A 27,429-nucleotide genomic window follows, 5' to 3' on the forward strand; every position below is an offset into this window, starting at 1 on the left:
GTTAAGAAAACTGTGGACTTTGAAGAAACTTGGGATTGTACAGATTTGAGGAAGGTTTAACCTGCAGGAAACTCTCAGACTTGCAGAATTTCTGCTCTTTGTTCCAGGCCTCAGAAGAACAGCCTGTTAGCCAGGTTAAGAGATGACTAATCCTTGGACTAGCAAGTTTGTTTTCAGCTCTCTGCCTCCGAGAGGATTAAATGCTGTTTAATTTTACACTTTAAAAGGCTTTGGGTGGATATAGACAAAGCTTTTATAGTCACCTTGAAGGTTCAGCTCTTATAAAGCTGTTTAGCATCAGTCCATCCATTACAACAAACTGTTAGCAAGCTTCACAGAGATGAAAAATAAGAAGACAAAAGCACTTACTTAAAAAGCCATGTTTGTTTCTCATCCAGTCAAAAAGTCAAGTCTCTAAACAAATAAAAAACTTGCTCTACCTCCCCACCACAGCTACTGTCAGTCACTATTTCATCTGCTGAAATTAAAGGGAGTGATTTTTGTTGTTGTTGTTGTTGTTTTTTTAATGTTTTAAACCACACATCAGTGTGCCTAGGACAAAGCTGAGACTCAATGAAGCCACTGGAATGCAAATGATACGAATGTTACATGAAAAATACTGTACTACCAGAATGATTAGACAAACCCTGAACTAGCACAGGCTTAGGAAGTCTGACAGGATCAGTCTTACTCTTATAAATCTGCAAGAATCCATACATGTGAGCTTTTGTATGATGTCAAAAGAAGCCTATAAATTCATCCAAAGTTGAAGAGGAATCATTGTAAAAGGACCTAAATGTATACAATAAAGGGCTCAGCTATTCAGTAAGTACTGAAATAAAAGTCACACAGAAGATAGTTATTTAAAAACTGCTTTTCAATCAGACTGTTCGGTATACATAGTGTCGATGAATTGCACGCTCAAAGAACAAGTTTCATTGTTAGTATCTCCCTTAATTTCTGCTTTTCTGGTCTCAAGTGAATCTCTTCTGTGGGATAGGGAGAGCCTTGGCATTGTGGCTTTTTAGGCTTACTACAGTAGTCCAAAGATTTTAAAGGTAGGCTGGTCTTCAATATACATGTGAATAGCAGAAAATTGCAATACTGCTCACCTTTAACGTAACTATCATTCATGGCAAAATGTCTCTTTTTCAAAGAGTATGTTAGTACATGAAAATTTTGCTGTTTCTCTTTTTTACTTTGCAAATGAAATTTCAAGTCCTTGCAGTTATGATGAAAAGCCTAAAAATGTGATTTCTTCTAAATAACCTAGAAAATAAAAGAATTAGAGAAGTAAATTCTAAGTACATTTCATTTTGGCAATGTGATAGGACTTCTCAACATCTAAGGCCAGCTGTATTTACTGTGTTGCAAAAGCATTAGCAACAACAAAGCAGTACCCAACCACACGCAAACAATTGCACAAAATGAAGACAAATTTGGGAAACTTAAACAGCATTGGTTTAAACAGCCAAAAAGGCTTTTTAAAAGGAGAGCCAAATTCTGCTTTCCTTTGCCGATAGAAATATATGGGAGCTCTTCAGTATTGTTGCTCAAAATGCACCCTAGTACAAGTGAGGACAAGAAATCCCACAGCAGTGTAACACGGAATACGAAAGCTGCACCACTGCCTGCAGCAGCCTTGCTCTAATGGCACATGGCACCCCAGTAGGAAACTAGTGTACATACGTCACAGGTCTAAGGAAAAAATGCCTTATTACTCCCTAACCATGCTCTTCCTTCCTGTTTATCAATTTTCTGTTTACACGTAAAGATGGTCCTTTTAATTGCTACCAGTAATAAAATGGCAACTTCTCCTCTCTGAAAGTACCAGTATTGCGCATTCAACTTAAAATCTTTACCGTACTCACTACATTGCACACTTGTGACAAACTTGAATCTAATAACTGGTACTCGTTACTGTTTTTTCCCTACTTGAAATATATGGATTAAGGGAATCAACTGTAATTAAATTTGACAAGCATGTTGTCTTCTGTGCTGTGCATGTATTCCTTTTAAAAGGTCAGTAGTACAGCCTGATGCAAACATAAATGAGACACCATAATATTAAACATGCTGTGTGTTTTAGGGTTTTTTTAGCCATGTTTCTTCCTCCCAACTTCTAAAAAATACTTAGAAATAAAATCAGAAAATACACTTCATTTCTCTCTCTGCTCTTCACTGACTTTCTCACCATGATTTTCTACCAAATCCTTGAATAACTGACAACATGAGATGATGAGCTGTTCTTAGGCCAGATGTTCCCAAGCTATACAGCCTATCAGGCTGAGTCCAATGTTATCCATCCACTTTATTACTCTTAAGCTTAATACTCTCTGCTAACATGGCTGGTTCTTTCTTGTTTAGTACCATCGAAGTAGTAGGAATTTCAGCAGCAGCTTTGTCCTGTTCACTTGTTTTACTGGACACAGATGATGACTGAGACGGTGTCACAAGAAAAAGTGGAGTTCGCTTCAGCTTCACTGCACGGCTGCTTACAGGCTTTCTAGACACTGAGATGTTGAAAGTCATTTGACATGATGCTTTGTCATCAGCACTCTGCTTTCCATGGGGCACCTGGGAATTGCTGGGCTCTGGCACGCATGCTGTGGACACAGTTTTAGAAGCTGCTTTGTGCAGTATCAAACTTTCACTGTTCGGTCGTTTAAGAGTTACTGCAGAATGTGAAGTGTTGCAAGCAGCTACCTTTAATGAAGCTGAATTCTTGACTTTGATATGTGTACTTGTTGAGGGACCTGAGAATCTAATTGGCTTGGGACCCACTTTGCATGGTATGTAGTCTTCCACTTCAGAGAAATCAATTAAGCGTCTGTAAAACAAAGGATCTTAATTGAAGAAACAGACTATGCATTTTAGTTATTTTTCTTATAATTACAAAATCAACAATGCACAAATCTGATGTTCTATTAATTTTTGCTCGTTGTGGTATCACATATCGTTCTCAACTGTTGATCACAGCAGTCAGGCTTGCCTTCTCACCAACAGTACCAGCAATCTCTTCTACTTCTGTAAGTCATGCTGCACACTAGAATTGGTAAGAAATTGTGCACAAACTGAATGAAAATGAATGAGGAAGAAGGCAGGACAAAAATGATTTTAAAAAATCTATGTAGGAAAGCCTTGGAGTCTCATGGCTACTCTGTCAAAAGTATAGAGTAATTTTTAAGTAACTCAGAGAACCATTAAAGAACAGAGTAAGGTACACTACTATAGCACTGACATTCTTCATGATGCTTGCATTTTGGATTTCGAAAGATCTGTGAAACGCCACAGGAATCCATACCAAGAGAGAAAAAATGTAAAAGTTTAATATTTCTTATTGCTACTCTTACAAAAGTGGTATATGGTGACACCTCAAGCAGAAAGCCTGCAAATAACCAAGTGCTTATAATGAATCTAGGAAGTCTTTCCTCAGAGCCCTAAGGTAAGAATGTATTCTCAACATCTGTACCTCCTAGACCGAAAGAACCACCAAAACAAAAAGGAAAATTTAAGCATTCAAAGACTTGGTGTTTTAACAGCTGCAGTGTAGTACAAGTTAAATGTAATCAGTAACTAGATTAATTTACAATAATATTTCAAGATGGTATATGCTCTCGCCAGGATTACTGCAGGTAATTAATACAGCCTTTTGGGTACAGAAAAAATAGAGAAGACAAGGCAGAGAAATGAGGGATAAAAAGGCAAGGATTGTAGTGGAGCATTCAGGAATGTATGTGACAGTCAGCCCCAGTGGTCATGCTTCTTCCTTTATGAGCTATGAAGAGCAAATGAGCTATGAAGAGTATCCCAAAATGATGGGGAGATGGAGATTTTCAATTGGATCACTGTGCTGACATGTTTCTGTGGCTGCTGCTGCTGAAATGACAGTGTGGCCAGAGAGGTAAGGTAAGCAGGATCCTCCTCCTTAGGTAGCAGTAAGATGGCTGTGGAGTGGCTCAAATAACTGTGTGTGTTTGCATCTGCGAATGCTGCTTTTAGGTAATGTATTGAGAATGGAAGTGTTGTCAAAAGTATGACCATAAAACTGGAAAGAAAATATTCTAGTGTAAAAGTAGAGCATCTTAGAAACATGAAAATCACTTAACCTTTTAAAATTTTCATTTTTTTTAATCAGTCCATTTAGCTAATGCTGTTTTCTACTTTTTGAAAATACTCCTTTCCACTCTTAAATGATGCTTTAAAGGCTGTAGAATAGAATTTCAGCAGCCTAGAAAAGATAATTTACTTATAGCAAGGTCAGTTCTTCTTACGAGCTCTCAGTGAATATAAGATATTACATGAAAATGTTAATAGCAACAACTGAGAAAACATAACTATTCAAAGAACCTGAAATTACACACACCAAAAAAAGAAAAGAAAAGAAAAGAAAAGAAAAAAGAAAAGAAAAGAAAAGAAAAGAAAAGAAAAGAAAAGAAAAGAAAAGAAAAGAAAAGAAAAGAAAAGAAAAGAAAAGAAAAGAAAAGAAAAGAAAAGAAAAGAAAAGAGAAAAGAAAAGGAGAAGAAAAGAAAAGGAGAAGAAAAGAAAAGGAGAAGAAAAGATCCTTGTGCTGTTTTCCATTCCATGCTAAGCCACCTGTGCAGGTCAACATACCTTTTATGAACTGGAGGCATATGGTGCAAACTGCCTTTCAGAGAGCGCTCTTCAAGAGTCCAGCATTCAATGAGCTCCTGGGGCACTCTCCAGTAGCTGACACCTGCATTTCAAAGGGACATTGTATCGCTGAGCTGAGAGAACACAGTATTGTGTGTACCTCCACCAGACTAAAGGAATGCATGTATTTTATCATGTAGAATTTCAGCTTTGAAACTACTCTGACAAATTCCTGTGCTTACAATCAGTATGCCTTTAGGGTTTCCATCAGAGTGCTCAGGGTCTCTGTCACCTCCTGCATGTAGTGGCTCTCACTGCATCTATTCATGTATGTTAGCTCACATCAGCTCATTAGAACATCAATCAAGACTTCTGTTTGTTTTCCATTCAAATAACCACTCTATTCGAGCTCTTATGTGTCACATACTGAATTAGTGAAAACACCCAGATTTTGTTATTGTATAATTATTTTGCTTTTTTTTTTTTTTCTGTAGAAAAAATACTAAAATAGAAGCAAAGAATTAATACTGTACCTCTTCCTTCCCAGGTGCCGAAAGCATCCATCATCTTTTTCAGCTCAGCTTCAGAGTAATAGCTCCAGATGTATTGGACATTATTTCCAGCTTCTCTAGAAATATTGTTTGTAAGGTAACAGTTACTTGGTAAATCTACCTAGGTCCCCAAAAATGTAACACTGATGAAACGGTGTTACAGCTATGATAGCTATTATTCTTTTACGAAATTCCAACCATGAAAGGACTTAGTAGTAAATGTTTTGTAAAGTGGGTAAGAAAAGGTTACTTAGATTTCATTGTCATTTCTGTAAGAGTTCCAAATTGCCACTTTCCTATTATCTGCATGCCTGTGAGCGCCCATTGCTGGAAAAGGTATTCAGGAAAGAATGGATTCCATGGAAAAAGTAACTACAGAACAAATTGTGTAAAATTTATTCTTCTAAATGTGAATCACTTCCAAAGGGAAAACACAGTAGGAGGACAAATAACTGAATCACTATGTAGCCAAACATCTCAGAATAGATATTCATTTTCCCGGGCTAAATTTAGGAGAATATGCATCTTAGTTATAAACATGATGCAATATCAAAAGCTCTATCTGAATCATTTTTCAGAAGGTATACAGTAAATTACCCTTCTGATTCTGTACTGCAGGACCAAGGGAAAGACAAACAGCTTTCAGACACTTGGAAGTACAGGTCTACTAATATCTTAAAATTACTACTGTAAAAATGCATTATTATTTGTTGAAATGTACATATCCTTTAAAGAATTACAATAATTTCATCTTCAGAAAAGTTGTGTTAAATATTTTTAACTGCTGTCATAACAGACTGCAAAATAGAAGCCCATTAATCGCCTCCAGCTTTGTGAATATTTTGGGGCACTTTTTCAGGATTCAATGATACTTCTTGGTGTAAATATGACTGATAATACTTGAGTTGCAGTAGGTGCTTGACGAGGATACGTCTTTGTTGCCTTCTGCAACTTACTTGATGGAATTATCATCCTAAATTATAATGTAATTTTAAAGGGTAGAGACATTTTAAAAATAGTAACTGAGATCTTAGAGCAACTACACACTAGTGACCTTCTGTAGACTCTCTTGAATTCTTTCCCTTTGTGCTCAGTCTTTATTTTGTTAAAAGTGAATGTTATATTAGCCGGGTGTTTTCAGAGCAGGAAATAATCTCATTCGTGCCGGTGATTTATAGTGTAATACTGCTGTATTAGCCACATAAACTAATATTTGGGTATTATGATATGTGTTCATAGCCTCTCCATAGTGCTTTCGTGAGTTTGAAAGTCAGCTTACCTTTTGTAGATGCTTTTACTATGAATTTTTGTTCCTAGCTCCTTATTAATTGCATCAGTCCCATCAGCCCTTGTGGCATACACACCAATAATTTTACTCTCGCAGCTTGCCCCAGAAGTGCTGAGATAGTGCAGGACCCAAACAGTAGGCTTGGTGCAGACTAAATCATAAGAATCACAGAAATCTAACAAGGCCTAGGAAAAAAAAATAATAAAAAAGCAAAAATATGGATAATCACTAAGTTCAGTTTTATAAGCTTTCATTCTGAAATTTTCTTAACTGTACTGGTGACCTCTTTTAAGTATATCAGAGATGTAGTTTATCTAGACCACTGTGAGCAGTATATCTTATTGGACAATAACAGAGAATGTCCTACAAGTAGGAGAAATTCACAGAGAGGCAACAGGAATACCTGAAGATGGGGTAAACCCCTAATTTGAAAAAAACCTCAAAAGTCTAGAACTGCTTTATGCTTTTCAAAACGAGATGAATAAGGGAAAGTCTAAACTAAAGAACTATAGAGAACTATACAATGTCTTTCCTACTACACAAGTTTTCAAAGCAGACTTGCACGTTAAAGAGTCAACTTTAAACTGCTGCTGTATTGTAGAGGTGGAAAAGCTGAGTACTTGATGACTATGACTGTGTTATCAGTTCTAGAATTTATCCTAAAATTCTCAATTATTTGAAGAGGTAATAAAAAAGTGCTAACTCGCACATACATAGTTGTAGTATCTGCTGCTAGCAAATGGTGTGATACATCTTTAAAAGAGTACAGCTTTACAAATATAAGAGATATACAGACCTTCTTAAGCTCTACATTTGACCTTAAAGAATATGTCTCCATTTCATTGGCCAAATGGTCAGACAGACTGTATGGATAAGGGATGCCAAAATAATCTGCTTCCTCCTGCAATGCAATTCGAATCTGTTTATCTTCAGGAATCCGAACTTCTCCATGAAGATAATCCAAAAGATATTTAAACAAGCTTCCATCTCGATCAATCAGACAGGCTCCTGAAAACATACACACACTGAACTTAAGATACTGCTTCCAACAAGTGAATACAGATTTCTCACATTATACCAAATCATCAAGTAAAGCTTTTGTATAAAACTTTTTAGTTTTACTTACTTACTAGAAGTAACTAGGTATATTTTCTCTGTTATTTTAAAACTGCTACTTTGTTTCCCTGGAATACTAGTTCTTTGAAGATAAAATTCATAGTGCAGAATTTTTTGCTTGTTTGGAATGTCAGTGATATCACTAATCTGCACAGGACCACTATAAAACTTCAGCTGTACTGCACTTAAGTGCATTCTGAGACAAAGATAAAACAGAGTCTCCTTACATAATGAACAGACGGAGTCAGATGCCTTGGGAGAATATAGGAAGGCATAGACAGGGCCCAAGTTAACACTCATACTGTAGTAGTGTATTTGACAATTCTGACTGCAACAAAGCAGGGCTAAGTGCTGTACAAACATGTATGCTTGCAAAGAGAAACAGACCTGTGGAATTCCAATGTATTACTCATAAGTCATGCACGCATAATTGGTTTACATCCTGGTATTCAAGAAGCCAACTGATGCTCAGCAAATTGGAATAAGATGGATACGCAAAAGCATGTATTTACCACAGAGCTCCCTAGGCGGAAAGTTTTAGGTGCAGCTTTAACATATTTACCAGACTCATCCATTTTTAGAGGAAAGCGTCCACTAAACATAGAAGCTAGCATGGAATCCTTGAAGCGGCACAGGGACTGCCGCCTGGCGGTGTACAGACATCCTCGCACGTTCAGCCGTAGGATGCCCTGCTCCTCTGCAGCCTTGTCCTCTTCCATTGCATTTGCAAACCACAACGTTATGAGCTATTCCACGCTGTAACAGATACAAAGAGGAGTCAGTCTAATGCTAAGAACGAAATATTACACGGAGATCTAAGTGTTAGCTCAGCTGTTACGTGTCTGTTGCACAGGATTGTAAATCAGATTTTAAAATGTATCAACGCAAATCGCAAAATTCGAAATAATGCTTACACCTTTACTATAAACAACGATGAGGTTTATTTTGCTGGAAAACACGAAGTTACTCTTTCGAGGCATACGGAGAGGCAGGTTTGTGGTTAATACGTGTGAAAGACGCGCTGGAAGGACAGCAAGAAAACGCATCGTAGGAACTCTCGGGGAGCCGCCCCGCGCAGGCCCGAGCGCTCCCTCGTGTCGCCAGTGCCGCTCCGCGGGAGAGGCACAGCCCACCCAGCCCTCCGCGGGCGCGCACACGCCGAGATGGCGCCTCCCAGCCGCGCGCGGGGCGGCCGCCATCGCGCGTTACCTGCGCCGCCGCCTCCCCGCGGCCGGAGCGGGCCGGGCGCCTCCGGGCCTCCTCGGCTCCGCAAAATGGCGGCAGGAAGGGCCGGGCCGGGGGCGTGCGAGCGGAGCCACCGCGGCATCTCCCGGCCGGGGGCACCGCCGCAGCCCCGAACCGAGCCCGCGGGGAGCAGGCAGCACGCCGGGCGCAGCGAGGGGCGGCTTCGGTGCCTTCGTCCTCCGAAGGGAGGCGGGCATGCATCAACTCGGCTGCTCTGTAAGGCAGAAACCCTTTTTCCTTTTCTTCTTTTTTTTTTCTTTTTTTTTTTCTTTTTTCTTTCTTTTTTTTTTTTTTTTAAATCTTAGAGCTCGTTATTAATGATTTAATACGTTCATAATATCCTGACAAGTGCAGACTGGTAGGTGCTTCCCGTACACTCTCATGCATAACAACTTACAGAGCGTCCTGATGGAAGCAGTTGATGGCTGCGGTGCAGTTGCTTGCTGACCGAAATGCTGCATGAACAGACACACAGTGTCAGGTTGTCGTGATGAGAGCCTGGTACTTGTAAATGCCAATTTAATAATTGTACAAAATATAATAGTGCTAAACTGCTGGTTTCCACCAACCTTCTGGAAAGTACTCAAGCTGCCCATATGCATAGAAAAGAGATAAAGCCATTAACGGTTCTTCTCATTGGGACCCAGAGTCCATTAAGAATGCAGTTAGCTTCACACTGCACATGCAGGAATGCACCCATATCATTTTTAAGCTTTTAGAGCTATTACAACATGTCTGTGTGCCTCTGTCTTTCTCTTACATTTCTATTCAGGTTATCAAGGCTAATAACGGGATCCCAAGTGATTGCAAACCAGACTTCTGGTCTATTTTATGCACACAGGGTGCAATAAAGTATGCAAGTTGTGAAGCCTGGCAGCCCTTTAAGCTGTCCCCCCCTTCAAGCAGCTGGCAACTAACTGAGAATTTTCACGTGTGAAAATCTCCTCATCTCAATGCAAACTAAAGTAGCACCGCAGGTGGAAGCACAACACTTAGTGTTTTGCTTGTTATCAGCAGCTGTGGCGTAAACATTGGCTGGAGGCAGACTGGTGATTGCTCCTTCAGGAGGTGGGACTGCTGTAAAACTGAAGGAAATGAAATTTCAGGGCAGGAGCTGGATGAAAATGCTGCCTGCTAGAAAGCAGAGGGAGGTGAGTCATGGCAACTTGACTGGCTTTCTGTTGCTACAGTACCATGATGTTATTCTACTGTTTCCTCAGAAGTTACAGTGGCTGCAGTCACTCAAAGCTGCTTTGTGAGGGGAAAGGTACCATAGGTATGTAAGGTGTGCTGGGGTAGATCTGTGTTTTAAAGGGGCCATGTAGAAGCATGAGGTTATGCAGCTTCAGGACCAAGCTGAGAAATTGTGCCAAATCCCATTTGGAAACTAGGAGGAAAAAAAAAGACATCGTTTATTATTGTTATGATTATTATTACTGTTTCAACCTTCCATATCTGTGTAAACCTTCAAATAAATTAAAACAGTAACCTTTTTTTCCTCTCTATGTTTTCACAAAACTGTTTGCTATATGTGCACTAATCCTTAGGCCAGCTGCAGCAATCAGTGTCTGCCTGAACCGATGGCAGAACCGGGCTCACATGGGGGAAGAGAATGCACGTGAAGGGAGCATTAAAGCACATGGGCTGTGCCTTTGGGATCTGAGTGGATTTTGGAGGAAAGCGTTTTGCTGGGCTAAAGTACTTCCTTGTGTATGCCAAACCTAACAGTACCTGGAATGGACAGGACCAGTCTTGCTCCAGCTCTAACACGGCAGCCTCCTGTGCGTGCAGGCAGTGCGTGCACTCACTGTCATCTTTTGTTTGCAAATGTATTCATGTCATTTTGATAACTGCCTTGGTGGCTTGGTTGTCACTTCTTCTATTGCGACTAGCTGAAGAACAGAGGAAAAGAAATGTAACTCTCCATTGGTAAGGAATTAGATGGATTTCTCCTTTTTACCTAAAGGGTCTTCTTCACAAAAAGCCCTGTACATAAAGGCCCCTCTTGTATGAAACACTACTCTGTAACATTAAGATTGGGATTTCAAGACCTAGTGTAATTCTTTGCTTCAAAACAGAAAGCTGTGACGGGTAGGAATCACCCCGGGAGCTCCATTTGTCCTGTAAATATGCTCCATTCGTGCACAGTCAGATCATGGAGGCTGTGTGCTTTCCTGAACTGACTGCCTCAGCCGGCGGGCGCGAGGGTTACCCGCCGACGGCCGTTGGGCTCGCGCGGGCCGTTGGCGGTCCCTGAGGTGAGGCGGGAGCGCTGCCCCCCGGCGGCTGAGGACGAGAGCGGCTGAGGGCCGGGCGGTGGCGGTGGGACGCGCCTCCTCGGAGCGGCCTGCAGAGTATCGTTCTCTGCTCCAACAGACTTCGCAGCCTGGTCTTTCTTGCAGTGTACTTCAGTATTTAACACCCGTAACGCTGTTTATTTAAGAAACTTACTTCTAAAATTCGGCCTGACGAAGCCGATTCGGTTACACTGTCAAGTGACGTAATTTTTTGCTCCTCCCCCCCACCCTTGCTTTTAAAGGTAGATCTGAATAGGTAACTTGACAGAATGTATAAAAGCAAAATGTCGTCCTTTTAGTCTTCATATTTGTTAGTAAAACGTGATAACGTGACCTAAATCTTGGATAATCTCCTCATAACAAGATAATGCAGCCTAAGTTTGTGAGCAAAACTATGTGCCGTTTGCAGGTTACTCTTGACAGTGTGCATCCCCTGACAAGGCGCTTTCTGATGATGGATAAACAAGCAACTGCTAAATTATCTACTGTTTTTACTTCGGGGGCTGTCAGAGGATGCAGGAAGAGGGACAGAACGTTACAAACTGCAAAACTGAATGCTTCTTTGGCATCTAAAATCAAATCTAAATTAATAAGTAAGTCCCATTAAAGTAAAACTGAAGCCATTTACTGTACTTAGGATGTATGACTTCAAAGAGAAGTGCAGTTGTATCCAGTGTGATCTGCTGAATGGCTGCTGTTAAAAAAGTGGTATATTCAGTACCTTTGGAGAATCTGAAGGTTAAAACACCTGGTTCTAATCTGATTATTTACCTAATTCTCTACATAGTTCCAGTGCTTTCTCTTTGGTGTTCCAGTGCTTTTAAAAAACATGCTCAAATACATTTGTAACACCCATGCTCTATCTTGAGCACCCAAAACCTTTGGTACCAAAATGAGTTGAATCACTGACAGTTTACGACGTAGTTGTCATAGTATTACACGTTCAATTCCCATTTGCAAAATGGCATTTATAACAAATTCTTCATTGAGACACTTAGAGAATCAAAGAATACTGCAGATGTTAGCTGGCTGATATAAGCAATTGTCAGTACATACTTTGCTTTCCCAGTCAGCCAGGGTTAAGTTAAAACACTTTTTTTTTCATGCTAGATGTTTAAGTCCACAACACTATGAATATCTCAAATATTCTTCTGCAAAAGATAGGGAAAGTGTAGATACAGCAAAACACCACTATTTCAGAGATCTCTGGTTCAAGCAGCACAGCTAACTAAATGTTGATTGCTGCTTCTCTTTCTGTGAATGATGCAGCAAGAATTTTAATGTGATTTATGCCAGGAATATTAATTTCAGTGAAAAATAAACAGCATAGATGCGTAATGTTCATGTCCCTTAGAAATCTCCATGTTGCAAAAATGCAAATAATTCACAAAGCCAAATAGTAAGTTCAAAGCATAATATTGTTGCATGTTTCCCTAAGCAAAGAAATGAAGCCTTGCTGATTTTTGGATGGCAGGTCACAGAAGTAATAGTTGAGGGCAATGAATGAACATAGCCATAGCACTTCACGCTAACCTTGCTCCTTCTGGTATTGGAAAAGAGTATGGACAAGTTAAAGCTAGCTCTGTGCGTACTATGAGTATGAGGCAAAATGTTTATCTTGGTAATACTCTGTGTCACTGGGGGAAAAGAGGAATGGTAGTTCTTAAAAGGTTCAGTCGCAGACATGAGTAGGCAAGTTTTCATTATGACAGTTGACAGTATATTTCTAAGCTGCTTTCATTTGCTGCAATGTACGTTCTTTCTTGCACAAATGTTTAAACTTTCCATTTGTAAAACGTGTTTTATTTTCTTCTTCATTAGAAGGCAGGAACCATTGTTATGCCTACAAAACAATACATTTTAAAATTATACATGTAAAATTCTTAAAATATCTTTGTTTAAAAAAAAAAAAAGTTAAAATCCAGTCAAGAGCAGAATCCTTGCATGAGATTCAAAACTAACAGAAGACTTCAGAGTGGCAGCCAACAAGGAACAGTTTAATGTCAGGCTATACTACTATTCTGCCAAAAAAAAAAAAAAAAGATAAAAATATTAGTATGTAGTGAGAGTTCATATAGAGAGGGCCTGGAATTGGAGCTGTTGAAAATAAAATGGTATGATTTTGTCTCCTATAGATAATTCATCAATGTTGAAAGTATCTTTAAAGCAAAATAATAAAGCGTTAGCTCTGGCTTTGAGCATGGAGAAAGAAAGTTCTCGGAAGCTGAAGAATGAGAAGATTTTTCTTCAGAAAGAAGTAGAAAAGCTGCAGCTTCATAATATCCTGCTTCGCCGAAAACTAAGCTGTTTGGTATACTGCCAATAATGTTTAAGCCTAGATCAGCTAAACCAAGCTTTCGTCTTTTATTGAAACATAATATTGCTTCTGAAAATGGTCATTTCAAACACTTGCATCTCAGATTTTTGGAGCTGTCATCTCATAGCAAATCATTGTTTTTTTTGATTTTCCTTTCTTTGGAATTTTTATACTAACCAGTTTATTCATCAGTGTATCTCTATAACCATGGTTATTTCAGCATCAGCTTCATTTCTGTGTTAAAAGGTATTGAAAATTTAGTTTGTCCTCAGCTGAGTGAAAAGTTACAACATATATTCACCTTTATATCTTGTCTTTCTTAGGAAAGAAGTAATTTAAAAGCATTTTTATATATTTTTTTCTTTTGTATGCAGAATAAAACTCTTAGAGAAATAGGAGCATTTTTGAGTGATAACCTCTTAACTGCAATAGAAATAAGTAGTCTTTCTGAGGTAAGATTTTTTTTAACTATTATCATATCAAAATCCATGCAATAGCTCCAGGATAATAGTTTCAAAATATCTAAATGACTAAAATGTTGAAATCATATATGCATTTAAAAACATCTACCCTATCGTTTAAAGTGGAGGTGAATCCCTAGTCCAGTGAAGTCAGTGGCATTTCACTGCTACAGGCAGTAAAGATATGGGATTTAATCTTGTTTACAAAAAGTCTGAAAGTTATGTATCAGACAAAATGCAGTTACATGACTTAAAAAAATACTTCTTCCCCACTGTTTTTCTTTTGAAAGAATCTTCAGAGTTCTTTTCCTCTGTCAGACAGTCCAAGTAGCTGTACTGATGACCAGTTGAAGAGTACATGTCAGTCAGTGAGGTAAGTTGTATTAAATCTGGAAGCTGGTAAGTATGCGTACATTTTTTGTCTTACAATTAATCTTTTTATGATCTAGATATTTTTTCAAGTAACTAGAAACAGTTTCCTATCTAATTCAGAAGCTGTCTGCAACTTGTAATGATTAGGGAGACAGTGGGAGGAAATATGTGTTTGAATAACTTGCTTCTTTCTACATGAGATCTCACCAGCACAAAGCAGGTGTAATTTCATAAATACAATTGCCCTTAAGACAGAAGCAGAAGTGCATTTCATACCAGAGTTCTTATTTTCTGCTTTTATATATTACTAAAGAAATGTTTTAAACTGTTGAGTATTATAGCATAAAACATAAAATCTTCACAGTAAATTTTTCTCTTTTCAGATCTGTAGAACTGCCAGTGAAGCTTCCTCTACCTGCAACATCTGCTGGAAAACAGCAAGGTAGCCCTTCTGTGTGTGAAATAGCAAATTATTTTAGAAGTACCACTTTTTTGTCAAAGGAAACATGTTTAGATCAAATCAAGTTTGTATCATCATTGCCTTCTGGTAAAAGTAATCAAAAGTTAAATGAAATAGATCTGGTGGAAACAACCATTGGCAAAATTATATTTTTAGGATGCAAGATGTATTTTCTGTACAGATGACCTGCAATGAACAGGGGCGTGCACAGCTAGATCAGGTTGCCCGAGTCCTGATCCAGCCTCGCCTTGAAAGTCTCCAGTAATGGGGCATCAACCACGTCACTAGGAAACCTGTTCCAGTGCCTCACCACCCTCACAATAAAAGAACGCAGTTCGTCATTTTCCAAGCTTCCCATCCAGCTTTCAGTAAGGTGTCTTATTCTGAGAAGCTGCTAAAATTTGTCATTTTTTTTCTTCCAGAAAATCAGCTTTGCACAGAACTAAGCAGTAATAGCGCGTTCCTAGCTCATGTCAATAACGTACAACCTCTAAGACAGCCTGAGGAGTTTACAAGACAAGATTCATTGCCGTTCTGTGGAAATGTGACTGAAAGAAGGAAATGTGCAACACATCATGGGTCAAAACCACAACTTAATATAAAGGATTTTGATAAAAAATGTAGCTCAAATCTGCTTCTTCATGGTAGCAGCAGCAGCAATGAGGTGAATGTGAAGGAAAGTCCAAGTGACTTGTCTCGCGTTATTCCTTCACAACTTGATTTTAGCAGTGAATGTAAGGAGATGCTTCCTATTGATGGGATTAAATCCGAAGAAACTGTTTATGATGCTGATATGGAGTTGACTGCCAGCGATGCAGGTGAACTGCTCACAGTTGCATCAAAAAACAAATTACATAAAAATAATAATGCCAGTTCTGATAAAGTACTGGCAAAATTCAGGAAAGTAAAATATTCTAATAGTGACAAAGAGAAAATTAAAACTAAGACAGAAGCCAGTTCAAATTTTTATGCAGAAGAAAAGCACGCTAGGACTGACAACAGTAACATTTCAAAAACTGCTGACTTACAAACTCAGCTGTTCCAAAGTCAAACAGAACAGCTACCTAACCAGAATTCTACAGAGAAACAGAATTTACCAAATGCCAATGACTGTAATCAGGAACAAAACTATGTAAGTAAGGATAAAGATACTAGAAGAACGTATCTAGTTAGCCTAGTGCATCAAAAACAAGAACAAGAAGCAAATAAAGGAAATTCCTCAGAAACTTCAGAAGATGCGGAAAACAAAATAATAAAAGCATACTCAAACTTATCTAGTAGTGAGATCCCACCTCAAGTTTGCTGTGCTAAAAGCTCGGCATTCCAGGGTAACACCTCTACTGTACCACGTTCACAGCAGGACTTTCTATATGAAAATGAGAATGGTGTCAGACTGCTAAGAAACAGGAAAACCTTTCAGAACCCTTCTAAAATGAACACAGCCACATACTGTAAAGTAGATCATGGGAAGTATGAAGTATATGGTTCAAAAAAGTCTCAAACAGACAGGTGCCAATGTGACAGCAAGAGAAAACAAGACCAGAAGAATATTATAAAGAGTAAATGCAACAAAAAAGGTGGTTACAGACAAAGAGAAACTGAAAATGAGAGTGCTGATAAAATTATTAAAAAAGTAGATCAAAAGGGTGGTAATTTTTCACCAGGCAGATTAAAACGTATGTTGACAAAGGCTACCCATGAAGCATGTGTAATACCAACTAAAGATCTTACTACGTTCTCGCTTTGCAAAAGTGAAGAATTAAAAAATATGGATGCATTGTGCACACGGGCTGTTCATGGAAATAAAATAACTGAAACACAGCAATCTCAAGGAGCTTTAGTTGCTCAGAATGATATGGCTATAAATACATCGCAAACTAAAGCCTCCACACAAAATGTTGGCAACAATGCCGATACGTTAAAGAGAGTAGATGCCTCACCAGCAGCACATGAAGAATCTAACATTAGTAATTCTTGTGACAATCAAGTAAAAGAAAAAGAGAGCCTTTGTTCTGGTATTATGGAGAGCAGACAGAAAAAGAATTATTTCAGACATATTGATCAGGGACAGCTGAATTTTCTGGATGACCAGGAAGTCTCTCATGAGATGGATGCCTCTATGAACAAGTTAAAACCCACAGTGCAAAAGTTAGAAATTTTAGAATCCTTACCTGTAGATTGCTCTAAGAATTTGACAGCAAGTACAGGTAGCTTTTTCCAGAGTGGTTTTCCTGAAATGAGGCTCACAGCTCCTGATAACCTTAATGCTTCCATGAACTCTATACTGAAAAATTCAGAAATTTTAGGGAAAATTGATCAAGATAAAGCACTGGATTCTGGAAAAGCAAAGCAAAAATCAGATCATATTTCTAAAGAGATTTATGAAAAGACTTTGACGCATTGTCATGGTAAGTGTATGAGAATGGGGGGAAAGAAATAATTTTAAATTAGTTTCTTTATGGAATAATGGTAAAATATCTTCTCTCGATACTATTCCACTAATTCCTTGCTCACAGTGGATGAAATAGAAGTGAAAAGGTAAGGCTGAAAATCACTAAAATGATTCATATATCAGTCTCAATATATTTTAAAATTGTGATAACTAATATACCTGCTACTTTGTAATGTGTTCCAAAAAGACATTTTGTCATGCAGATTAAGCAGTCCCTGTTCTTGAGGAGCAGTTATAATTGGAACCTGTATTCATTTTGCACAAGAACGTTGTAGGATTCAGAAAAGTGAGGTTAAAAAGATAAAGTAACTAGAAGATTTATACAAGAGAAATGTCAAGGTACACTGTTCCCTTCATAGATAGGGAACAGAAACAAGAGTAGTTTTCATAAAGTAGGCTTACAAATTCCATATTCAATGTTACAGTGCAGTAGTCTCAAAATAGGTGCAAGAGAAAAGCCATCATTTATCTGGTGTGTGTACGAGTTTCCTCTGTGTCATCAATAGCAAGTATTTTCTGCCTCAGAAAATTTAAGGTGGGGAAAGAGTTCATTCTCAAAATGTGAAAATATGAGTATTTTAGTTTCTGTTCTATTGAAAAATAGCATCCTGTATGTTCTCATCTGGATGCAGTAAATCTAAGACTTGACCTGTATCAGCAGGGAATGTACACTCCTGGAAGAAACTGACAGGAATACAGATTAAGGTTGTGTTTATTTTATCTTGGTTTGGTATCTGTATTAAATCTCTGTGCTTTCCAGAGAGTCTGTGATCCACTGAATACCTTACAATTTTTTTGAAACTTGGAGCACTGTAATAATTTCACTATTTCTCCCAAGTTATCAAAATATTTGTCTCCAAACTTAGTGTTGAGGTTTTGTCTGGCATTCTGCATCTGATCTTAAAAAATTTTGCAATGTTAATAGTGCTTCTTCTGAGACTGGTTGCTTCTCAGTAGGGTATTTAACTTTCACGTTTTCAGCGACTGAAAATACAAGGCATCTCAAATAGCTCTGTAGTATACAGTTTTGAAGATAAGAAGGGTCACTTAATTACCTTGCTGTGCTTTGTTTATGCATGCCTGCTCATATAGCAAGTGCAAATTCGAAAGATTTTATTAGTTGTAGAGAATTCTTGTACAGTTTGATTCTTCCATGTTACACACATGTGCCTTCCTCCTTCATTGAAGGCCATGATCTGTCTGCAGTTTTTGTTGTTGTTGTTTGTTTGTTTGTTTTTACTGTAACATTATATCTGCTAGCTGCAGATTAGGGCACCTCTGGGGCTTGATTGTGTCCCAAGAGCATGGTAGACCTCAAATAGCTCCAAACTAGGTTAGGTTGAAAGCTGTTGCAATACTGTTCTCTTTGATCACATCCCATTCTTTACAGAGCATCTTCACCATAGGAATAACATCCAAAGTACCTGAATTATAAGAAGAACAAGGGCTGCTCTGAAAGTAGTATTTTATTATTTCAGCCCATGAGATCAGAGGCAGATGCTCGTTGTATGTTCAGACAAAATGGCGTCTGACATAGATGTGCATACAAAGTGAAGGTGTGTCACTGAATTCCTCCATGTGGAAAAAATGGCACCCACTGACATTCATTAACACTTACTGAATGTTTATAAAGTTTGTAGAGACCAAACAGTGGTTGTGAGCACAGTGAGGTGATAGGTGGTGTGTTTCAGAAGTGGTGACAGTGAACGTGAAAGACAAGCCACGTTCCAGATGGCCATGCACAGAAGTTGCACCACAAAATGAAGACTGTCTCAATCAACTCATCTGTGCAAATCAGCTAATAGTGATGACTGTGCTGAAAAATAGTGTTTTGTAGCTGAGAATTTGCTCTATCAAATAGTGTTATTGTGCTCTTTGTATCTGCTGTAGTTTCCATGGAAATAAATAGGAAGCATTACTTTTGGGGTGACATATGTACTAATGACAGATAATTATGGATTGAAATTCTACTTAACAGTTCAGAAAATACTTAAAATGAATCATATAAAATATTTTTTCACAGGGAGGACAGCTTTGCAAGATGTGACAAATACCAGTGAGCTTTCTCACACTTCCTTACCGAAATCCTCCCAGATTTTAGAAGAAAACTCAGCAGAACCAGTTAGACGAGGAAGAGCTGCTATTTGCTACAAAGAACCCCCTCTAAACAGGTTGGTATCAGATAGGGAGGGGTGGTTTTGTTTGTAGTACATAACTTAATAAAGATTTGCTACCAAAACCCCCAAATTCCTAAAAAATTGAACTATTTATTTTGCAAACTGGAGTGGAATGGTACCTCAGTGTTCATGTCAAATGTTTCCCATTAGTATGGCAGGATTTCCGGGTGCCAGAGTAAGACATATTTAGCTTACAATTAAACTTTTTATACCAGTAGAGAATAATGATGAGTTCTTAATATTTATGATGACATAAACCCTTTTGGAGGTGTATAATTGTAAACATTATGCTTAAATGTTATACTTTTGCCATAAGAATGCCCTTGTAATATTGCCGAGTGACAAGATAATTTCTGTAATGATATTACAGAATTCTGTGATCTTTCTTCATCTGGAGATATCTAACATAATAAATCATTCGAGTTTAAGATATTCTAATTTATTAATTAGTTATCTAGCTCAGTGTTCTCACTCAATTCAGTAGCACAAGATTTCCAAGACTTTTTAAAGATATGGCATAGATTGTCATAACTATTAAAGATTAAAAGAGGATTTCAAACATCCATTAATAAAATTAGTGTATTTGTACAAACTGTGTACATGTAGACCTAAACCTCAATGGACTGTTAAGCTGAAAATAACTCCTGGACATATTCAGACAGCTTTAGCCACCACTTTTTGGTTGTTTTTTCTTTTAAATCCTAATGTAAGGAAAAAATATCTTCTGTTGTGTCTATTGATAGATTGCATACTCATCAGCTAAAGACAGTATTGAGATTTTTGCATTATAGTCTGTAGAATTAAAAGGTTATAGTTACTTATTTTACAAGTCCACTGTAGGGAGTATGTTGGTGAAAATGAGAGGAGAAGAAAATAAAACCATAAACTGAAAATTTCAGACTGTGTTTCCATACACCCACAAAATATTTTTGTTTACCTCTGTAATCAAGTAAATAATTAACTGAGGCACTGAGACTGAGGACAAATAGAAGCTAAAAGTGAAGGAAGAACTGTCTATAATTTTAGCACCATTTGTTTGTTTTTCAGAAGTATTTTTGAAATAGTGTTTGTAAAATAAAATAAAATAAAAAGGCAAAGGGATTGCAGTTGCATTTTTCTTTTACTGATTTTAATTGGATGCTAAATTGATGGTGTGATATGAAGCCATTGACACATTCTCTTTCTGGAAGATAAGTTTTTGTATTTCTGGAGAGAAACAATAAAGCAAAAGTGGGAAAAGAATGGAATTCCCTTGAGAATTTAGATTAAATGAGTATGATTTTTAGGATTATTTTCAAAAATAGTATTATCTATGCCTTGCTATTTCAAACGTATTTGTTTTCCATAAAATTAATTTCTTTAGTGTATCTAACTTTCAATGGGATTATTTACCATTTGCAGTTGTTACTATAATTACACAGACGTATGGTGATACTCACATTATATTTTCTTTCGTTCACAGAAAATTAAGACGTGGAGATCAGTTTACAGATACACAATTTCTGCATTCCCCAGTCTTTAAAGTAAAAAAGAAAAGAAGCTTTAAAAGTAAATCAAAATTTATTTGAAGAAGACAAGAGAATTGCCTTTATGAACAGTACTTCTGAAATGGTACTTCTTTTCTTCCCCCCCCCAAAAAATATATTTTAGTAGTATTGGATGCTTGTTGTTCTGTGATAGCTAAATGTAAAACAAAGACTTCAAAGTGGAAGCTCTTGGAAAAGACCCACAACATGAAGGACACGGAACTCTTCACCAAAGAAGGAAAATTCAGGTTAGGATCCAGTCTTGTGTTCTGAATTTTTGGTCAGTAATTTATAATCTGTTCAAAGTATTTGCAGCACTTATTAATTTGTAAGAAAAGTGGAAGTTTGAATGAGAATAAAAAAAATCACATTTGTGAATTTTACTGTGATTTCTTTGTATATACTATGAGCAGAAAAGTTTATCAATGCTAACTGGAACAGATTTAAGCATTCCACATATAGGTGCAGAGAGCCTTAGCTTTGTTTGCTTCTTTGTTTGTTTATTTGTTTTTGTGGTTTAAACCCAGTGTCCTGCATATGTGTCATAGGCAACCAGCAACATTGGCAACCATACTGGAACCAGCAAAGCACTGCAATAGATGCTCAGTATTAAATTGGATCCAGACAAAGCTTTGAGTTTCCAGTTGACACTGTGCTAGTGTGACAAATACTACACCCATACTATATCACTCAGCTATCAGTTTTTAGACGGCTTCCCCTCTGGACCCTCATCAGTCACTTCTGCATTCTGTTATGCCTTGACATGAGACAAACAACTTTTGGGAGATATCTAAGCTATAAATGCTGCCAGCTGCAGGCTGTAGCTCACAACCCCCACAGCTTCTGTTGGATAAGGTTCAGACTCACTTTGGAATTTGATTCTTCACACGGTATTAATCAGACAAATTGATGGAAGAAAAATCCACAAGGAATTACTGGAAATGCTGTTTAGTACTTTATTTAACGTTATTCACTCTTGAAACCCTTCACAGACTGAGCAGTTATTCAGTAAGCTAGACCTTTGATCTCATCTGGTAACCTTTTATATGTAACTGGTACTCTTACATTTGTAAAGTTTAAAAAAAGAGACAAACAAAAACCAGTACTCTTTGTACTTCATTGTAGCTTTTGTAGCACTGTAACCTGGGTAAGTAAGAAAATCCTGGTTTCTGTTTGTTTGAAAGACAAGGTGTTTGAGAATAGTCAGCATGGATTTATGAAGGGAAGATCATACCTGATTGATCTGATAACCTTCTGCAAGGAGACGATTAGCCTGCTGAGTGAGGGGACGGCAGTGGATGTTTTTTAGCCCAACTTCAGTAAGGCTCTTGGCAGGATTCTCAGCATTTCTTTCTGAAATGTACTGTGCATGTCACTACATTGGCAAAATCATTATGAAGAGGTGTGGTAATGGATGGAAACATAGATTCTATCCTGATCCAATATTATTAAAGAAAGAATTCTATACTCTGCTATACACTTGTCTGTGTATCAACATTACTAGCTCCATCACTGGAAATCCAAAAGAAGCATCTGTTATAACTCGTATACCCTGTGCTGGCACTGCAGCAGTGAGACACAGTGATTTCATTTGTTTGTTTGTTCTAAATGGTTATTTCTCTCTATTGCCTATGGTTTGAAAGCTGGAAACAGAAGTCCAGGTTTGTCTGCTCGGGGGAAAAAAAAATAATAATCTTTTGGAGATAGCCTCATTTTTTTGGTGAAGGTCCTGCTGTTCAGCACTGCCTCCATTACTACCAGTTAGGCTGCTATTGTGTTTCATGCAATTTTAAATCAAACTGTAAGACCCAGTTTTAAGACCCAGACTTTATGCCCTACCTTCTTCAACTTGTATTAGTATAGATATCTTTCAGGGTAGGAAAGGATAAAGAAAGTGACCTGAAAAGGGGTGGAAGTTACTTTATGTACCTCTGAAATCACATCACTGCTATTACAGCACTTGTTTCCTCATTTTCCATGCTTACTTTTGTCACTCAGGCTGCTCAAGTTGATGCTATACACAGCGATAACATTTACTCTGTTATTATCTAAGACCTTCTTATTTATTCTATAAAATGGCCACTCTGGACACTACATAAGTCATGTTGGATTACCTGCTGAATCTTCACGAAATGTGTTTTTTTCACCAGATCCACTGGTACATTAGAAGCTGTGAGTAGATATTTATGCAAAATTGCCGTGGGGCTTACGATCACTAATTGCTGGGTTTAATCACAATTTAAAATTACTTTGGGAAGTAAACTGTTACGTAGGTGGCTCCAAAATTAATGCCTCCTGTTTATTCCCTTGGGAACTCTAACAAAGAGCACAATAATACTATTTGATAGAGAAAATTCCCAGCTACAAAACACTATTTTCCAGCAAGAGCCTGCATGCTGTGCTTGTGCAAGCTTGCATCAGCGGAGGTGACCCACTGTTGCCACCACTGGGACGCACCACCCACTGCCTTGCTGCGCTCACTTCCACTACTTGGTCTCCATAAGCTTTCAGCAAGCATCGATGAATATCAGTGGGTTCCATGAAATGTTTTCTACTTCTCACATCAGTCTGAAATGCCTGAATTTTCCTGAGAGATTTTGCTCTATTTTATTAAACAACAAAGCTTTGTACTTCAACAAAAGGTACAAGAGGTGCAGTAACTGCGACAGCCATCTCTTATCTGACCAATATATCTGTCCTGAACCCAGGCTGCTGTGAGTTCGTATGTTGCAACTCAGAAGGACCCTGAACAGTTCAGGGAAGAAGAATCTGGCTACAGTTGTAGCCTTAGACCCTCTTCTGGGCCCTCCACGTACGAGTATTTTTTAATAGCTAAATAACGCAACACATTGAAATCAATCGGGATAAAGTATTCCGAAGCTTGCGTTTGGATTGCGTTGCTGCAGGAAATTTAAACCAGACACACCCACCTGGTTCTGTTTGAGTTTGGCAGAGCACATCTCCTCAGGGCACCTCCCACGTTGCCCGGTGTCCGCCCGCTGCGGCCCGACCCCGCCCTCCTCGCCCAGAGGCTTTCCGGCCGCTGCTGCGAGTGCCCGGGATTTGCTGCCCGGAGGGTTCCGGGTTGGGACGCGATGTCTCTGCAAGGGGCGGTGGGGGCTGAGGAGTTGATTTTCTACGTGAATGGGAGAAAGGTAAGTGTCGTTCGGAGGGAGTCTGGAGAAAGGGCAACTGCTGTTTTAAAAGTAGCCCCGAAAGGCGTGGGCACAGATAGGATCTAGTTTTCTCAGATTTCGTCCTCAGGAGAGCATAACTGTATCCTTCCAAAGCCTTCGGAACATGCATCAGTCAGCTAGTGTTACTACGGTTAGCTGGTTCTCTTGCATTTAACAAGTGCTGCAAGAAGGGGAGAAGCATCAGAGGAGGACAACTGTTGCTTAAAACATCCCATTTTAGCTAGTTCTGCTGAGTTTGGAAGGAGGGGGAAGTATCAAAATGAAGTGAACTTTCAATTGGCTCTCAAATTTGGCTGATGAACAAACTCGTTTTTCATTTGCACGTGCCTGGCTTCTCATCTTCAGTGGTTATTGGAAAACAAATTTACATGGGTACAAAAGCTAGTCAGCAAGGCTCGAGTGCCAAAATCTGGACTGTTGGCAATTATAAAGGTAATACTGCAAAAGCAAACCAAAGTTTGTTGTTGATTAAATGCTACTGCAAGGAACTAGCTGATTCTAAGCGATGGAATAAGAAATCCTCCAATGGAAACAAGAACACAGGCATTTTTATTAGTCTCAGTTGTTAGCCTAGTAAGATAAGTGAAAGTTTATATAAACAACACTAGAAAAAAAATATTCCTGCTGACAGCCTTAGAAGTTGCCTCTGGTGTTCATCCTAGTAGGTTAAAGTGCCAGAGAGACTCTAAAATCGGCAAATGATTAATTCTTTATGCTATGCTACCTCTATTGTGGCAAAGTCCTGTTGCATTTTTATTTCTGGTGTGACTGAAGGTTGGCTCCCTCAGCATGACCTTTTGGTGAGCAGCATCTATTTTTAGTAGACCCTGGAAACATATCTGTCTATGAAGGAATTTTCAGAAGTCCAAACTCTCCCGTAGGCTTTGGCAGTACAAGTAGTCCCATCAGAGTGAACCAGAGAATGTTTTTGTTCTGGCTTTGTAGGAATGTAGCCCATGATCTGAATTTTGAAAAACTACTTTCTTAAAGTTTATTTTTTTTCTTTTGTACTGCAGGTGGTAGAGAAAAATGCCGATCCCGAACAGATGCTGCTGTTTTATCTGCGAAAGAGACGTATCCTTTTCTTGATTATTTTTCCTTCCGATCACTCAGTTGAAAGCCTTCTTTGAGAAGAATTCTCATAAGTGATAATTAAAAGGCTGTTTTCCACGTTAAAGAAGCTGTGACTTCCTTAAGATAAAATAGCTGTATTAAACAGTATGATGCTCTTAGGTCAAATGATCTTCCATGAGCTGCTGTGTTTTCAGCCTAGTTTCCTAAACAAACAAGCTATCCTAGTAGGCACTATTTGCATGTGCATATCCAGCTGTCTTTTCCTAAGATCTTTTTGGCCAGTATGAATAAAACTTAACAGCATAGTCTCCAAGTTTTTGTAATAAGACTCTCTCCCTGGAAAGAAGAAAGACCTTGTGATGATGGCCTAAGTCTGTTGGAATTTTGTAATGTTATTTTCTTCTAAGTATTCCAAACAGATTCCTAAACTTAATACAAACAAACGAAAAAACAGGTTTTAATAGTAAGTAAATGTGAACAAGTTTGTTTTTAAAACAGAAAAGAAAATAATAATTAACAAAACAGAATTTGAAAGGACTAGAACTCTCACTTGCCAGTTATGTTTTTGCAGACAATTCTGTCTTCTGTCTTGGTTTCAGTCCACAGTTCAGTGGCTTTCTGTGTAACAAATTCTGCAGTACTTGTTCTGATCTTTCCCTCTCTTTCTGTTCACCTTTTCAGAGGTTTGACTGTGTGTCTGCTCTCAGCTGTTAGCAATTTTCTGGAATCTAGTGCACCAAGAACCCCGTGTTCATAAAGCTGTTGTGTAACACTGTTGAGTAACGTGTTGTGTTTAGGGACCCTGAGCCAGGATCAGGGAGCAGATGTGAAGAGCAGAATCTCCCCTGTTTGGCAGCTTCCTAGGCTGTCTCATCAAACATATCCCTGAAGGACAAAAAGACAGGTACCATACACTAGAGAATTCACACAACAAAGAGTTTTTGTAAATGTCTCAAAAGAAAAACTGGAATTGGGGCATTTCATTACTGGTCAGTCGTGGGGAGGAGCCTGAAGAAGAATAAGTTCATGTAGTTCTGGTACTTAGGAAATTATTCTTCAGTAATCTAAACAAGTTCAGACTCCATTAATCTAAAAAACATAGCTCCATACCAACTTTACCAGAAGAGTTGTACTTGATTGATTGAAGCACGTTGGTGAGTGGTCCCATACATAATATTGCACAGATTTGATCTGGCACCTGGAAGAATCATTTAACCTTGTTATGTCTTTGTACTTTGTCTTTAAAATGGGGATAAGATTAATTTGCTTTCAGGAACTAGTTGATGGTTTTACTTTATGGTTCAGATATCAACTTAAAGTATTCCTGCATTTTGTTGCTTATGTCTATATGATAGTGTGCCATTCCCTGAGATGTGCCTGCACAATTAATTGTATCTAATACTCGGTCAGATTGAGATACTGATTTTTTTCACAACAGATTTCCATACATAGTTGAGATAAAAAAGCTAGGAGGACTGCTAATTTTGTCTATAAATGGGCCTTACTTTTCCAGTGGCACTTCTGGGGAAAAATTGAAATATTAGTTTCAGTGTCCTGATGTAAAATTATTGTGAAACTATTTAATTCTTGTTTCTGTCCCAACTTACTCCTCCCCAGGAAGAATTGAGTTTCCTATTTCCTTGAAAACTCGATTTTGTTTGTGTCATTCCTTAGCTTCAGTCTTCTTCTTCTTTTCTTTTTTTTTTTGTGCTAAAAATTATATTCCAGTAAAGAAAGCAATGCGTTGTATATGCTATTGAATGTAACCAATTATGTATTTCATCAAAATTCATGAAAAAAAGATGGTTCTCAATCTTTATAACAGAATAAAAGCAGAAATAAAACTTTTTTTTTTCCTTAATAGCGGAATTTCAGTCCGTCTTACAGGAACTAAGTATGGCTGTGGAGGAGGTGGCTGTGGTGCCTGCACGGTGATGATATCAACTTATGAGCCAGCTTCAAAGAAGATACGGTATCCTTAACAAGAAGTCTGGAAAGCTCTATGCTGTATTTTATGACTGTGGATACAGTTTCCAGGTATGAATGTATGAAACTGTAAAAATAGAGTTGTAAAATCTGCACTAATAAGTGAAGTACTCCAAAGGAAGAGTTGATTTAATCTGAAGACGGTTGCCGTAAAAAATTCTATTAATTCAACTGTGCTATGTATTGGCTGATATGTTATGCTGAAATGCTTTATTTGCTAATATATTCTGACAGTTGCAGTGAGGAGTTCTCTCTTTAGGAGTCATTAATTTGACATCCTTTGTACTGACCACTG

At 38.2% G+C, this 27,429-nt stretch overlaps 3 protein-coding genes across 25 annotated transcripts in view; 2 read left to right on the forward strand and 1 right to left on the reverse strand.

The window, feature by feature from the left end:
- Positions 1-365: 365 nt before the first annotated feature.
- Positions 366-10,997, reverse strand: KCTD18 (potassium channel tetramerization domain containing 18). 8 transcript variants are annotated; one of them, XM_040703896.2, is made up of 8 exons: positions 10,547-10,997; positions 9,213-9,270; positions 8,133-8,326; positions 7,251-7,462; positions 6,446-6,639; positions 5,149-5,243; positions 4,616-4,718; positions 366-2,830 (listed from the first exon to the last, which is right to left on the reverse strand). In XM_040703896.2, exons 3-8 carry the CDS (start codon positions 8,287-8,289, stop codon positions 2,299-2,301), a joined length of 1,293 nt encoding a protein of 430 aa, XP_040559830.1. In that variant the 5' UTR covers positions 8,290-8,326; positions 9,213-9,270; positions 10,547-10,997; the 3' UTR covers positions 366-2,298. The 8 variants fall into 8 exon arrangements, with proteins under 8 accessions (XP_040559830.1, XP_015144987.2, XP_046799866.1 ...); XM_015289501.4 differs by lacking the exon at positions 9,213-9,270; XM_046943910.1 differs by having other exon boundaries at positions 9,213-10,997.
- SGO2 (shugoshin 2) lies at positions 8,824-21,255 on the forward strand. Of its 12 annotated transcripts, XM_040703888.2 has the most exons (11): positions 8,824-9,031; positions 9,833-9,966; positions 11,522-11,705; positions 13,248-13,423; positions 13,804-13,881; positions 14,181-14,263; positions 14,646-14,704; positions 15,145-17,130; positions 19,198-19,345; positions 20,814-20,962; positions 21,032-21,255. In XM_040703888.2, the coding sequence occupies exons 2-10, from the start codon at positions 9,910-9,912 to the stop codon at positions 20,917-20,919; spliced, it is 2,877 nt and encodes a 958-aa protein (XP_040559822.1). In that variant the 5' UTR covers positions 8,824-9,031; positions 9,833-9,909; the 3' UTR covers positions 20,920-20,962; positions 21,032-21,255. The 12 variants fall into 12 exon arrangements, with proteins under 12 accessions (XP_040559822.1, XP_046799865.1, XP_040559823.1 ...); XM_046943909.1 differs by having other exon boundaries at positions 9,833-11,368; positions 20,814-21,255; XM_040703889.2 differs by having other exon boundaries at positions 9,833-11,354; positions 20,814-21,255.
- A 2,649-nt stretch (positions 21,256-23,904) lies between these two features.
- The window catches only part of AOX1 (aldehyde oxidase 1), a 37,974-nt gene continuing 34,449 nt past the window's right edge, over positions 23,905-27,429 (forward strand). For 2 of the 5 annotated variants that reach the window (XM_025152177.3, XM_025152176.3), the window contains exons 1-3: positions 23,905-24,874; positions 25,091-25,148; positions 27,024-27,120. In XM_025152177.3, the coding sequence (XP_025007945.2) occupies positions 24,773-24,874; positions 25,091-25,148; positions 27,024-27,120 (257 nt within the window). In that variant the 5' untranslated portion in view covers positions 23,905-24,772. Of the gene's footprint in view, positions 24,875-25,090; positions 25,149-25,970; positions 26,053-27,012; positions 27,121-27,429 lie in introns of those variants that run through there. The other 3 variants (NM_001038692.2, XM_015289417.4, XM_040703417.2) reach the window with 2 other exon arrangements.

This window comes from Gallus gallus, chromosome 7 (genome assembly GCF_016699485.2).
Source record: "Gallus gallus isolate bGalGal1 chromosome 7, bGalGal1.mat.broiler.GRCg7b, whole genome shotgun sequence".
NCBI classification, from domain to species: domain Eukaryota; kingdom Metazoa; phylum Chordata; class Aves; order Galliformes; family Phasianidae; genus Gallus; species Gallus gallus.